Source organism: Siphateles boraxobius, unplaced genomic scaffold (assembly GCF_051911475.1).
Source record: "Siphateles boraxobius isolate OS27281-9 unplaced genomic scaffold, OSU_SipBor_1 12, whole genome shotgun sequence".
Taxonomy (NCBI): Eukaryota; Metazoa; Chordata; class Actinopteri; order Cypriniformes; family Leuciscidae; genus Siphateles; species Siphateles boraxobius.
In genome coordinates this window covers 21,332,497-21,347,094 of record NW_027508722.1, presented here as the reverse complement: position 1 = coordinate 21,347,094, position 14,598 = coordinate 21,332,497, and the positions used below count along the sequence as shown (strand labels likewise).

General features: G+C 40.5%; 3 protein-coding genes across 8 annotated transcripts in view; all 3 read right to left on the bottom strand.

Moving 5' to 3' along the window:
* Nucleotides 1-14,598, bottom strand: part of apoc2 (apolipoprotein C-II) — a 165,241-nt gene that overhangs the window by 32,055 nt on the left and 118,588 nt on the right. The gene's annotated exons all lie outside the window — the stretch shown is intronic.
* LOC143721311 (uncharacterized) lies at nucleotides 5,371-9,200 on the bottom strand. Of its 5 annotated transcripts, none has more exons than XM_077211591.1 (5): nucleotides 8,931-9,200; nucleotides 6,714-6,900; nucleotides 6,560-6,615; nucleotides 6,302-6,452; nucleotides 5,371-6,209 (listed from the first exon to the last, which is right to left on the bottom strand). In XM_077211591.1, exons 3-5 carry the CDS (start codon nucleotides 6,597-6,599, stop codon nucleotides 5,633-5,635), a joined length of 768 nt encoding a protein of 255 aa, XP_077067706.1. In that variant the 5' UTR covers nucleotides 6,600-6,615; nucleotides 6,714-6,900; nucleotides 8,931-9,200; the 3' UTR covers nucleotides 5,371-5,632. The 5 variants fall into 5 exon arrangements, with proteins under 5 accessions (XP_077067706.1, XP_077067722.1, XP_077067730.1 ...); XM_077211607.1 differs by having other exon boundaries at nucleotides 6,714-6,875; XM_077211615.1 differs by having other exon boundaries at nucleotides 6,714-6,781.
* Nucleotides 12,937-14,010, bottom strand: LOC143713997 (uncharacterized). The gene is made up of 3 exons (XM_077204915.1): nucleotides 13,938-14,010; nucleotides 13,680-13,830; nucleotides 12,937-13,587 (listed from the first exon to the last, which is right to left on the bottom strand). Exons 1-3 carry the CDS (start codon nucleotides 13,975-13,977, stop codon nucleotides 13,011-13,013), a joined length of 768 nt encoding a protein of 255 aa, XP_077061030.1. The 5' UTR covers nucleotides 13,978-14,010; the 3' UTR covers nucleotides 12,937-13,010.

Sequence of the window (14,598 nt, the reverse complement as noted above, 5' to 3'; positions counted from 1 at the left end):
GTTCCTGCTTCTTTTTTTACTTTCTGGAAAAAAAATATTTATAAATGAATTTCACTGTATAGTGTCTAAAGTATGAAAGAAATGTATGTACGTTTTTACAATAACTAATTTCTACATTAAACACAACAATACGCCTTCGCATTCGTGACTCTCCTATGATTAAAGACGACACTTCCTGTTTTCTTCCCACTGGAGCCTTGCTTTAGATTTCAAAATAACGGCTGCGTGAAATAAGCGTATAGAGCCCCTCAAATACAACCATATGTGACTCTGGATCTCAAAACAGTCACATAATGTTTAGGAATCCACAGAAGACGAAGATGCAATAAACAGTTTAATTAACAAAAAAGCCAACATGCGATACAGTATGCACCATACAAAAAAACAATAACCAACACCAAACACAGAACTGAGAGGACCTTAAATACACACCCTAATGAACACAGATTAAGAGAGCCCAGGTGACACAGATGATAATGGGTTGCAGGTGTCGGGAATGGGGTGCAGGTGTGGACCGAGGAGGATGTTGGGAGCTGTAGTCCAGACAGGGATAAACACTAGACAGTGATGATGACAGTGATAATGACAAAGGCGAAGACAACTAGGTGATGAATGTGACACATGGGTCCATTTTCTAAAATTGAGATGTATATATCACATGAAAGCTGAATGAAAAAGCTTTCCATTGATTTATGGTTTGTTAGGATATGACAATATTTGGCAGAGATACAACTATTTGAAAATCTGGAATCTGAGGGTGCAAAAAAAATCGAAACATTGAGAAAATCTCCTTTAAATTTGTCCATTTATGTTTGCGATTGTGAGAGGTGTCAAGTCCAGGTTCAGAAAGTAAAATTCCTCCTCAGTATTTTGTTCCAATCACCTGGATTTGCTAATTAGCACAGTTCCCTTTCAAGGGAACTCGAGCTGCGTTGAGACGCGGTGGGAACGCTCTGCGTGATTGCGTCGTGAAGCACGTGTATAATCAGTCCAATGGAAGAGCGAGACGTCATAGGCGGGTGATGTCATAGACCAGGAAGCTATAAAGCACACCTGGAAACAGACCGCGACAGCTTCTGCGCCTTCAGCAAGCGATCTGTGTATTCTGTCCTTGTCATATTTATTGTTGTCTGTCAAGTTGCAATATATATATATTATGGCAAAAGAGAGCAAGCAGCTTTGTGTTGTTCCCTGCCAACGTTATATCATGGGTGGGGACCATAGACTGTAAAAAAATATGGACGTAGTGTCCATGACGTCACCCGTAGGTTTCTGAAGAGCGCTCGTCGCCATCTTGGAAGCGCGTCACAGTGCGTCACTCGCGGATAAACGAAAATGGGCAAAAAGGCGGGACGTGGGTGGAGTTGAGGTGCTCGATGTGATTGTAAGGAGCTAATGTGCTACTGGCCTCGCGCTAAAGTGACAGCTGACTTGAAGAAGTAGACCTGAAGCCAATAATTAAATTTCCTGTTTTTGCCCTTTGAAATACTATAATAGTTAAAAGACACAACTAAACGTGAGACTATGTGTATTGTGATGCATTATTATTCTCATGCAGTAACTTCCAAATTTTACTCTGAGCGTGTGTGTGACAGTGATTCATGCGCATACATGTCAGTCAGCGTGGCATCGCACGTCAAGTTCGTAGAGAGCTTTATTATATATAAATTCTGATAGATATTACCTAAGAAGTTCAAGTAATGCACTAGAAATCCACATTTAAGGGACGAAGAGAAAGCACTGACACCTGCAGGATTTCATCTGACGGTACTTTTTATTGAACACTAAAAAGTTATTTGGTTGTTGGTGACAGATGGGCCGGTCTGAGTATTTCACAATCTGCTCAGTTACTGGGATTTTCATGCACAACCATTTCTAGGGTTTACAAAGAATGGTGTGAAAAGGGAAAAACATCCAGTATGTGGCAGTCCTGTGGGGAAAATGCCTTGTTGATGCTAGAGGCCAGAGGAGAATGGGCCGACTGATTCAAGCTGATAGAAGAGCAACTTTGACTGAAATAACCACTCGTTACAACCAAGGTATGCAGCAAAGCATTTTGTGAAGCCACAACACACACCTTGAGGCAGATGGGCTACAACAGCAGAAGACCCCACCAAGGTGTGCTGCTCATCTCCACTACAAATAGGAAAAAGAGGCTACAGTTTGCAAGAGCTAACCAAAATTGGACAGTTGAAGACTGGAAAAATGTTGCCTGGTCTGATGAGTCTCGATTTCTGTTGAGACATTCAGATGGTATAGTCAGAATTTGGCGTAAACAGAATGAGAACATGGATCCATCATGCCTTGTTACCACTGTGCAGGCTGGTAGTGGTGGTGTAATGGTGTGGGGGATGTTTTCTTGGAACACTTTAGGCCCCTTAGTGCCAATTGGGCATCGTTTAAATGCCACGGCCTACCTGAGCATTGTTTCTGGCCATGTCCATCCCTTTATGGCCACCATGTACCCATCCTCTGATGGCTACTTCCAGCAGGATAATGCACCATGTGCACAAAGCACAAAGCTCGAATCATTTCAAATTGGTTCTTGAACATGACAATGAGTTCACTGTACTAAAATGGCCCCCACAGTCAGCAGATCTCAACCCAATAGAGCATCTTTGGGATGTGGTGGAACGGGAGCTTCGTGCCCTGGATGTCATCCCATAAATCTCCATCAACTGCAAGATGCTATCCTATCAATATGGACCAACATTTCTAAAGAATGCTTTCAGCACCTTGTTGAATCAATGCCACGTAGAATTAAGGCAGTTCTGAAGGCGAAAGGGGGTCAAACACAGTATTGGTATGGTGTTCCTAATAATCCTTTAGGTGAGTGTATATATATATATATACATTTTTCAGCTGCGTTCCAGAGGGTTCTTCCTCACTAATCTAATGTTCCTGAGACTGCTGGGCGGGAGCAGTCTCGGTCTACTAAGCTCCTCGCAGCACAGAGTGCAAAACGAGTATCGCCATTTGGGGTCCTCCACAATCGAGGGGGACCTGGGTGGAGGTAGCAGTCTAGCCAGTTAGAGATATGCAAGATCTGAGGACTGTTTTATCTCTAAAATAGCTTGGACAAAGAGGAAGCCCTGACGCAGAGGCTATCTGGCTTCTAAAGGTGGTCCCTTCCGGGTTAGGGATGGTTTTGAGAAATCGTTTCTCCACGGCGCCCTCTGGGGTGCGACTCTCTGAGGAGGGTCGCAGTGCTGCCAGTTCGGTTTTCCTGCCGGTTCGCCGTTCAGGGCACCAAGGTGTCAGTGTCCCCAAACGATCCTCCGAGGGGGGTCGTAGAGCATTCAGTTCGGTTTCCCTGCCGGTTCGCCATTTCAGGGTGCTGAGATGCCTGCTTTTTCCAACGATCCTCCGAGGAGGGTCGTAGAAACTAAGCTACTTAGAGGTAGGCAAGATCTGAGGACTGTCGTCATCCCTAATAAAGCTTAGACAGGAAGTCCTGTCGCAAAAAACTAGGCTATCAGGCTTCTGAGGACTCCTCCGGGGCAGGGACGGTTTTGAGAAATCATTTCTCCTCAGCGCCCTCTGGGGTGCGACTCTCTGAGGAGGGTCGCAGCGCTGCCAGTTCGGTTGTTCCCTGCCAGTTCGCCGTTCAGGGCACCGAGGTGGCAGCGTCCCCATGCAATCCTCCGAGGAGGGTCTTAGAACGGTCAGTTCGGTTGTTCCCTGCCGGTTCGCCGCTTCAGGGCACCGTAGTGACTGTTCAACCAAATCCTGAGGCCAGTCTTGAGAGACTGGTTCCCCTAGTAGAATTTCTGGCAACGTGGAAACTACTGCCACATATTTCTCAGTGGGTGCTGCACACTATAGGAATGGGTTCAGAATTCGCGAAGCATACCAGTATCGGGTTCTTCCATTCGGCCTAGGTTATCACCCCGCACCTTTACAATATGCGTGCATGCAGCTGGCTCCTCTGAGACTCCAGGGCATTTGCGTATTAAATTATATCGACGATTGGTTGATTTTAGCTCAGTCCGAGCTTTTGGCAGTTCGACATCGAGATGTCGTTCTGTCCCACATAAGGAGGTTGGGGTTGCGGCTCAACACCAAAAAGAGTGTAGAGGACCACTTTTCTAGGAGTAATATGCGATTCGACAACAATGCAAGCACGTCTGTCTCCTGCACGTATTTCTGTCAAAAGTCGACTCAAGTCGACCTTTTGCATCGTTTGTACAATGCATTCCCCTTTGTGGTTCTCCCTCACGCATCCAGCTCTGCTTGGACTGGATGTGATGTAGTAGGTGTGGTTGACGCTACACCTGTACGCTTTTCCCGATATCTTTGCTCTTGGGAGCTCTGGAGTTATGGATACTGTGGGCTCGGCCTCTGAGGGGGCCCAGCTCATAGATTTAGGTCTCTCAACCGAGGTCGTGGAGACCATACTCCAGTCTAGAGCTCCCTCAACGAGAAGACTAAATATGCATTAATATGGAAACTGTTCTCTGCCTGGTGCAGAGAACGCCTTCTGAATCTTGTTTCTGCCCTGTTGGTACAGTACTTGATTTCTGTAATGAATGTTTCTTTGCTGGGTTATCTCTGAGGAGAGATCCTTAATTTCGTCTTCTCCATGGTACATGAGGCTGAGGCCTGCACGTACTTGGATTTGCACCGGGTTTGGTGGTAGTATTTCTTCACCCCAGGTCGGGTTGTATTTCTAGGTCCCTACTAAATGTGCGGGTCATTGGTTCTCCAGGCCTCTTGTCCGTCTCAACGCAGCGACCCTCTCAGGGAACCAGGGTTACATACGTAACCTGAGACGTTTTTCAGCCAGGAGATATAACTAATTAGTTAAATCAGCTGGCTGAGTTAATGGGTGGAATAAACATATGGCAGGACTTTTACTTTCTGACCCCTGGAATTGACACCTCTGGCGATTGGGCTGCATTCACTCACAAAAATACATGTTTTATATATGTACGGTAGGAAATTTACAAAATATCTTCAGGGAACATGATCGTTACTTAATATCCTACTGATTTTTGGCATAAAAAAAATGTATTGTTTGCTATTGCCACAAATATACCCGTGTGACTTATGACTGGTTTTGTGATCCAGGGTCACATATAAGTGTGCACCAGACCCCCCCACACACACACTTTAACTTGTGCCCGACTCTGATTCCAATGTGTGTGCAAAGTCTCAAGAGTTTTTGAGCATGTAAGGGCCCCAAAAGTTGAAAGAAATGTTGAAAGTTTTTTGTTAATATATGATATAAGACATAATACCTTTCCTCATATATTTGAAAATGAGAATGGTAGAGTAAACATAACATAACATAAACATGGGTATTAAAACTTGCCATACATCTGTCCTTCTGTCACCCTGTAACTGGTAAAGAAACATTTGAAACATAAGTCCTTTAACAAAATATTTATTTCATTTAAAGTAATTAGTTTCAAATATTACATAAAATTATTGTGCAAATGTAGATACACGTTTTTCATAGGACCTTTGTGTTTTGTTTCATGGCTGTAAATAAATACTTCCATCAGGTCACTGTAATGTCAGCAGCAGTTGTTAATGTCAACCACAGAAAGTGAAGAACACACTTTCACATTTAACTGTATCTAAGATCTAATTACATTAGCAGCAATTGGCAAAAGTCTGTTGGTAGAATCTAATTTCTCTTGATGAAGGACTCATACAGGGAGGTGAGCTGGTCCTTCAGGTCCTGTGCATAGGGGTCCAGCTTTTCCTTCAAGTCTTCAGTGTAGGGTGTGAGACTCTGCTGGACCATCTGGGCTCTCTCTCTAATCTGGGCCTGAAGATCCTCAGCCAGAGGGGTCACGGTCTTCTGGAACTCCTGCAGACGCTGGTCAACCTTCTCCTTGATTTCAGCGGTGTAGGGCTCCAGCTGAGCCTGCATCTCCTTCACACTCTGCTCCAGGTTTCCTCTCAGCTCCTCACTCTTCTGGAGCAGAGTGGCCTTCAGGGTCTCAGCATCCAGGGATTCTGCATATGGAGTCATGGCTGTCCTGAGCTCCTCCACTCTCTGCTGGATCTGGCTCTTGAGGTTGTCAGCATAGGGCTCCAGCTGGTCTCTCACAGTGATCAGGTCCTGGCCCAAACGCTCCCTCAACACTTCAGTCTCTTTGGTGATTCTGGTCATCAGCTCTTCAGCCAGGGGATCCATCTGTTTCTTGAGGGTGACGGCATATTCGCTGGCCACATCGGCACTCTGGGTCAGTCTAGCACTGTTAAATGGTGAAGGACATTTGAGTTTCATATCAGGGCACAAGAAATATTCTAAATAACAGTGTCCTGCAGGTAAATATTCTTGACTTACTTGACGTCCTGTCCCAGTTGGGAAGACCTGATCATCTTGACGGTTTCCTCTGCGGTTTGTGTTGCCTTTGAAACATAGCTCCAGAATGCATCAGTCAGCTGCTCCAGCTGTGGTTTGGGCTCATCAGCAGAGAATAGGTTGGCCTGGCAACCTGTTGATGGAACATTTCAGTTTGATCACATGGTATTGTTAATAGATTCTGTCAATTTTTCAAGCCTTAAAACATTTTCATATAGTAATTTTCTCTGAAATTCTCACCTGTAAATACAGCAATTGCAAGAACCACAAGAACCTTCATGGTGTTCAGTTTTAGTCTATAAGTAAAAAACACATTTAATGAATGTCTTTGTCTTTTACATAAATGTACAATGTGCTGTATTTTGAATTTACTAAAAAGTGTTAAAGTTCCTACCTGTGTCAGTGTGTTTTGATTGACGCTGTCCTGTCTGAAGAACAAGTGTGAAGGTTGCTGTTTCACATCTGTATTTATATAGCATAGAGAGGTGATTGCCATAGTGGAAACCCAAAGTCCAGAGGGTAGTGCCTTGCTGTCACTACTCCACATCATAATGCCCTGACTGTATTATCACCAAAGATTCCTGAATTCAATACAGACTGTGATAACTATTGAACAGTAAATTGTACTAAATGCCAATATAAATATTGTTTTAGATGAACACATAAGACTATTCGTAAAATATCAAAGTAAAAGAGGTTTCTCAATAAAGGAATAATAGTATTTCGGGAAATGTTTCTGTAGACTCTTAGTTGTCTTTTTAAAAAAAAAAAAAAAATACAGGGGATTCAACACAGACAATCTCATTGTAATTAAATTTTCACATAAACAAGTTTTGAATACCTCTATTTATTTAAACCATAAAACCAGACAGAAGCTGATGTTGAACCTTTGAACTAATAACAGTAACAAATGATACCAGACTTTGTTCGATTCCTGATAAGATTTGACACATCACTCAAAGATATATGTTTTTGATCCTGGATGAATTGTTGAGCTCTATAAATTCATTTTAAGTAGATGGATATATTTCCTACTCTTATGTCTTAAAAGTTTGCAGTAAGTCCTTTCAGTTCATTACATTTTAATTAACCTGTCCAGAGCTATAAACTGACCTCAAGTGATTCTTAGGAGGAGTTATTATCAGAGTCAGGGACTATACACGTAACACTCTGTCTAGGTTACACAAGCCTGCTAAACACCTATAGATAAGGGGGGCTGTTTGACATAGAACCACGCTACTGCTGCTGAAGGATGTATGACCTTCCTAACATTTTAAAAATGCAGACTACATGGGAACTTGCATTTTTTTAGGTAAAGAGAGCTCAAACAAAATGGCTTACAGAAGGCCAAGTTAACATTTTTCAATGCTATTAGAGTAACTTAAAGAGCATCTTAACTCCTAAAAGTTGACTCTGATGACTTTCAGGGATAATCTGTTAGGTTTGTCTAGTGAAGTTTCATTTTCCTTTGGCTAAATGAAAGACCTAAAATCTGTTTCACTAATGGTTATGAGTAGGCCTTAAATAAGCCATAATAGCTTACTTGTAAACTTAGAAGGTTACAACTAGATGTAGGTTGAACCGAATATTGATTATGCACGTATAATTTACCGTTGAAAATTTGAAGAGACTGTGACAGTACAAATGCAACATGTTTTTCCATTATTCGTTTGTTTTTACCACCATGAGCAAATCAAAATTTCATCTTTAAAGAGTCCCTGTTTTTATGGATGTTCAAACAGCCCACAAAATGAAATAGTACCAGAGATTGTTTTAACGCTAAATAAGGCAGCTGTAGTCCCACCTTCCGGTACACAAAGTACACCTGTTTGTTTGCTCTAGGTGCATTTCTGCCACGTCATAATTACTATAGCCTAATTACGAGATAACAACCTGTGGCGTTCTACTCTGAGCTGTTCACGTCCGCTGACACAGAATTATACGTGTCTATAGCAACACTATCAAAGTGATGGAGCCTTTTCACAGATTGTGATGAATCGTTTTAATGGTCATCAGCATAGTAAATGTATGTAGATATATCACTATACTTTTTATTATATTAGCCCCTACTTTGCATCAAAAAAAAAAAAAAACTAGTTAACTGTGAGGGTGTTTCCAATAGAGCGGCTGTGGGAGTGACAGTAAAATGTAGCCTATTATACTAAATTAATTAAAAACATAAAAAGTAAAACACACCTGACCACATTTCTTTGTTCTTCATTTACAAGAAGCAGGGTTTAAAAAGCTTGCTGTATTTTTGAGTAGTTAATTAAGAGAAAGTATAGCCTACACCGCCATCTTAAACGCACAGCTGCCCTCGTAAACACGACTTCCCATCTAATACTAACCTTCCCAGGAGGACTTGTACGCACCATAAAACGTGCCAAGCATAATCTTTCGCATGCTGTTTATTGGCTCGGCCAATAGAGAGCGCTGCTTGCCATGACAGTTTTAAATAATTCAATTATGATTGGTCTTCCTAATGAATTGTCCGCACTTGTTTATTTTTGCCACTGAAAATTTGATCTGAGGGAACGAATGTATTATCATCATGCCATCGATCCTTATCAACTGCCAAGAAAGGAGCATATCACATAAACGCATGGGTCACCTTTTCCACACTGCGATTGGCTGCTTTACGTTGCTTTCAATCAGGTGAACAGCAGGTCCACACAGGACTCGTTCTTGCACTTTTTTTAAAAAAAACTTTTTAATCCACAGGGATGTCTTTTTGTCAGTGTCTTTTGTAATAAATCGTTTTTAAGAGTGTCAAATTGAAAATATTTCAAACGCGCCTTGCCCTTTGGTGCCCTTGTGTTCTCTTACCTTGCTTGACAGTAGCTTGAGCTAAAAATGCATGTATGTAGTAGGCTACGCCCTTAGATGAAGCTAAGAAATGAACACGTGAATATTAATTGTGTGGCGCAACTGGCAATTTCCCCTTAATTAAAATCAACATGATTAATAGATACCATTTATCCAGTTCCATAATATAATTTCTTTATTCTGCACCTCATTAGTATTCATTTTAGCAAATAGGTCGTTAAGCTTCCTGGTCGAACGTCAGCTATACATCCAGACTCCAGTTATGAATGTGAGGTAGTTTGTTTTATTCATAAGTTAGACTGATACCACTTTATCATCATTTTAACAAAACTAGTGCGTTTTATGTTGTGAATATATTTTTGTTCTTAAATAAATGGCTGCTTTTGTTTAATGCTTCCTGTAAGTGCTTGTGGTCAAATTTATCATTGGTGAGTCTGTCCTTTGTCATGTTCTAAGAATGTTATAGTTTTCATTAAAGAAATCTGGTCACCTTAAAAAAGAATCATGTATATTTTTCTAGAGAATTTATTGTGCTTATATAGTGTAGTATATTTAGCGTTAAAACATTATGGTCTCTTCTGATGTAACGAAAATTAAAAACTCTTACAAGAAATCTCTCTGTCATTACTTTCTAAAACAAATACATTTTGTACATTCTACAACTCCATTTATAGATAAGAAAAGGATAATCAAGGCAACTTTGAATGTACATGATTCCAAAATAAATGGACATATTACATTAAAATGTTCAGATGTTTTCTGCATATGTATTTGCCTTCTAGCTTTCAGTAACAGACCATCAGATGTTTGGAGGAAATCTACATTTTGGCCTGTTTGAGTGGTTAGTGCTGGATAAAAAAAGCATGACCACTTTGATTTTGGACATCTTTATAATAAAACAAATCAAATCATCCAAACTGGCCAGTGATCTGGGTCTTTGGGTCCTGAGAATAGAGATCCAGCTTTTCTCTCAGGTAGAGGGTTTCTGCTTAGCCCGCAGATCATTCTCACTCTGCTACAGGCTTTCTATAGCTCCCATTTCTTCTGGAGAAGTGTGGACTTTAGGTCCTCAAAATCCAGGGATTCTCTAATGTAATCCGCTCCCCGCTGAAATGGACTGGTCACATATTCAAAGTAGGGCTTTAGTACTGTGGTGGAGATTTTAAACTGAATATTAAATTAACCATAACATCTAACCATAAAGATATGAATTATACTAACATCGTGTGATAAGTTCTAACACTTCCTTTGGTCCTATGTCTGAAGATGACTAAAACTTCCATTCCTGATTCTAACAATAAATCTAGATTGAGCTTACTTGCTTTTTCTTCTAGGATGTAGCAGACGAACTCTAACCTCCTAAACATTTGACTTAATATAACTTTGGTAAAAGGAACTTTGAAATTGGACTAACCGTTATATTGTGAAATGATTGATTAAAATATTAACCCCTCACAATGTTTTTGATGATACAGGATATTTTTGCTGATGTTACTAACAAAGGGTAATGAAAGGGGGGACTTGCAGAGTGTGACATGTTAGTCATGGTGATTCTGTTTTGAGATGTCTGGGTTTAAGAACTCGTGGTGATGAATCATGTTACATTATAAAAACTGTTGTATTCGTGTTTACTGGTGTGATTCTCAATGGGATTTGTCTGAGATCACCGGCCTTGCTTCTTCTAGGGAGATTCTCTGAGAACTCGAGAACTCTCCTGGCCGTGATTAAAGCATTTAAAGGACATTTGCTGAGGTCTGTCTGTTATTTTCTGTTGCGCAACATGTTAGACTAGGGAACCAAGTAAGTAAGTTAGAGTTTAGGGAACTCGGCCAGTTGTCGACGGAAGACGCAAGAGCTAGAGTATAAAGGTTATTGGGTGTCCACGGTAGACACCCCAGATTTTAAGTGTCCACGGTAAACGCTTGGGTGTCGATGTGTAGACGCCCCAGATATTTATTAAGTGTCCACGTGACGCTTAGGTGATGGCTGGGCACCCCAAATAAATTTAAGAGCACTAGAGACCTTACTACCAATCCCAAGTGATAGTGTTCAATTAAAATAATTAGGTTCCAGGTACGCTGTTAGGTTTAGGGAAAAATCTACAACAGTACACACCTCACAGTGCTCACTTCCTCTTCTATACTCTCCCTCAGAACATCAGCACCTAGTGATTTTGGTCATCAGATCTTTAGCCTATGGATCCATCTGTTCCTTCAGGTTGATGGTGTACTTGCTGGCCATATCGACATTTTTTGTTAGTCTATCATTGTTAGTTCATTGCATTAGAAATGCTGTAGGTACTGCTCTGCGGTCCGTGTGTAACATAGCTCTTGGGTGCTTCAGTCAGCTTTTCCAGCTGTGTCTCACCCTCAATTCATAACCAAACCTGTATTATTTTCTTTTTTTTCTGTGGAATTAAGATATTTTGAGAGGTGTCTCTATTTTTTTCAATACAATGGAAGTCAATGGTCACCAAAACAGTTTGGTTACCAGCATTCTTCAAAATATTTTCTATTAAGTTTCTGTTGCATGTTCCCTGTGTTTGACCCTGGACTTCTTGCTCTTGTGCCATGTTTGAGCCTTTTTAATTGGTTCCCTGTGTTCATTAGTCTTAATTGTTGATGTTAGCTCTCGTTTCATTTAAATCTTACTCTGCATTTGATTCCAGCTATACTTCTACCCATTCTCAGAAGAAAGTCATTTGGAACAACATGAAAGTGAGTAAATGATGGCAGAATTTTAATTTGGTGAACAATCCATTTTATTCACAAATTGTCTGCCTTGCACAAGAAAACAGAATATGAAAAGGATGCACATAATATATTTAAATACAGAAAATATATTTCTGTTCATATAAAATATATTTCAGTTTTTGCCTGTAAGGAAATTACAGATCTGAGTCCCTTACATTAATTACTGGTTAAATAAAATAAAATGAATAAATATCAAATATATATAAAATAATAATTACGAACATCCTGCGTCAGTGTATTTATATTCATGCTGTTCAATCTGAAGTGGTATTGTGAAGGTAGTGGTTGCATATCTCCATTTATATCAGAGAGAAGAGATTGTCGGAATAGAAACTCAAAGTCCAGTCGGTAGTACTAGACTGTCATGATTACTCTGTATAAAAATTTCCTGATTGGGACTTTTTGTCACAACCGATCCTCACGTTCAAAGCAAACCATAAAAGATTGCAAAACTGTGTAGCTAAAAGTTATGGACACTTAAAAACAAGTTACGTCCTTTGATGTCACGTCACAAAAATAACTGGTATTTTAGCCGAATTTACATGTTTGTGGGCCAATTTATTTTTTAGATTGGAGGAGGACGATGATTGTTTGACACTTATCTAGGACTATATTTTATGTTGTTGTTTAATTTAGGGCTGTTGTCAAGATTGCCCTTCCAAAAATGTCCCTTGGGTTTGCCTCCTCAATTTTTACTGTTTTTTTGTTTGATATTCTTTTTTTTTCTTCTTTTTTTGCTATTTGATTTACTTATATGCATCTCATATACTCCTTTCAATGAAATTACAATTTTGTAAATGTTGTTTATAATTATTTGTTTATTTTTTATTGATTCATATCTAAAATAAAATGGGGCATTTCTAAACTTGCAAGAAACAGGAAAATCTGAAAGTTTCATATTTATTCTAAATAAATATCCGACACACAAAAAAAGAGAATTTGCAAATGTAAAGGACATGCATACTGTAATTTATGAGACTGTATCAAACCTTTTTTTGGCTTTAGTGTAAGGGATGGTAGGTTGAATGAATGGAGGAAAACACGGATCAAATATGTCAAAAAGAGTAATTCTGTAGTTCTGTTAGTGACAAAGGAAGAAGTCTTTGAAGCATCTAATTTCTCTTGATGAAGGACTCATACAGGGAGGTGAGCTGGTCCTTCAGGTCCTGTGCGTACGGGTCCAGCTTTTCCTTCAGGTCTTCAGCGTAGGGTGTGAGACTCTGCTGGACCATCTGGGCTCTCTCTCTAATCTGGGCCTGAAGATCCTCAGCCAGAGGGGTCACGGTCTTCTGGAACTCCTGCAGACGCTGGTCAACCTTCTCCTTGATTTCAGCGGTGTAGGGCTCCAGCTGAGCCTGCAGCTCCTTCACGCTCTGCTCCAGGTTTCCTCTCAGCTCCTCACTCTTCTGGAGCAGAGTGGCCTTCAGGGTCTCAGCATCCAGGGATTCTGCATATGGAGTCATGGCTGTCCTGAGCTCCTCCACTCTCTGCTGGATCTGGCTCTTGAGGTTGTCAGCATAGGGCTCCAGCTGGTCTCTCACAGTGATCAGGTCCTGGCCCAAACGCTCCCTCAACACTTCAGTCTCTTTGGTGATTCTGGTCATAAGCTCTTCAGCCAGGGGATCCATCTGTTTCTTGAGGGTGACGGCATATTCGCTGGCCACATCGGCACTCTGGGTCAGTCTAGCACTGTTAAATGGAGAAGGACATTTGAGTTGCATATCAGGGCACAAGAAATTGTTTAAATAACAGTGTCCTGTAGGTAAATATTCTTGACTTACTTGACGTCCTGTCCCAGTTGGGAAGACCTGATCATCTTGACGGTTTCCTCTGCGGTTTGTGTTGCCTTTGAAACATAGCTCCAGAATGCATCGGTCAGCTGCTCCAGCTGTGGTTTTGGCTCATCAGCAGAGAATAGCTTAGCCTGGCAACCTGTTGATGGAGCATTTCAGTTTGATCACATGGTATTGTTAATAGATTCTGTCCATTTTTCAAGCCTTAAAACATTTTCACATAGTAATTTTCTCTGAATTTCTCACCTGTAAACACAGCAAGTGCAAGAACCACAAGAACCTTCATGGTGTTCAGTTTTAGTCTATAAGTTAAAAGAAAACACTTTTAATGAATGTCTCTGTCTTTTACATAAATGTAAATAGTGCTCTATTTTGAATTTACAAAAAAGTGTGAAAGTTCTTACCCGTGTCAGTCTGGTTTAATTGAAGCTGTCCTGTCTGAAAAACAAGTGTGAAGGTTTCTGCTTCACATCTGTATTTATATAGCATAGAGAGGTGATTGCCATAGTGGAAACCCAAAGTCCAGTGGGTAGTGCCTTGCTGTCACTACTCCACATCATAATGCCCTGACTGTACCTTCAACCACACAGACTTTCAGATTCAGCACAGATAATGGTAACAGTGGAACTTCGTCTTTAAAAGCAGTAATACATTTTTTGATGAAGTTTTAGTTGTGCCAAAATGAAAATACATAAAATATTTCTATGGCTTATCACTTAACATTACAGTGATGTCATTAAAGGGAAGTTTATCTAGAATTCCCCTACTTCCTAAAACAAACATGAAAAGTATACATAACGGCAACATTAATTTAATTAAAATCTTAAAGCCTAAACTGAGTTATCCAGAAAAATCCAATTATTTAAAGTCCATATTAGGTACTAAAACTAGACAGAGCCCCACATTT

Bases quoted from the DNA above. Each gene is read 5' to 3' on its own strand.
- LOC143713997 (XM_077204915.1), bottom strand. From the start codon at position 13,977: ATGAAGGTTCTTGTGGTTCTTGCACTTGCTGTGTTTACAG. The intron at 13,831-13,937 runs GTGAGAAATTCA...CTCCATCAACAG, and splicing joins TGCACTTGCTGTGTTTACAG to GTTGCCAGGCTAAGCTATTC. The intron at 13,588-13,679 runs GTAAGTCAAGAA...TCCATTTAACAG, and splicing joins CAACTGGGACAGGACGTCAA to TGCTAGACTGACCCAGAGTG.
- LOC143721311 (XM_077211591.1), bottom strand. From the start codon at position 6,599: ATGAAGGTTCTTGTGGTTCTTGCAATTGCTGTATTTACAG. The intron at 6,453-6,559 runs GTGAGAATTTCA...TTCCATCAACAG, and splicing joins TGCAATTGCTGTATTTACAG to GTTGCCAGGCCAACCTATTC. The intron at 6,210-6,301 runs GTAAGTCAAGAA...ACCATTTAACAG, and splicing joins CAACTGGGACAGGACGTCAA to TGCTAGACTGACCCAGAGTG.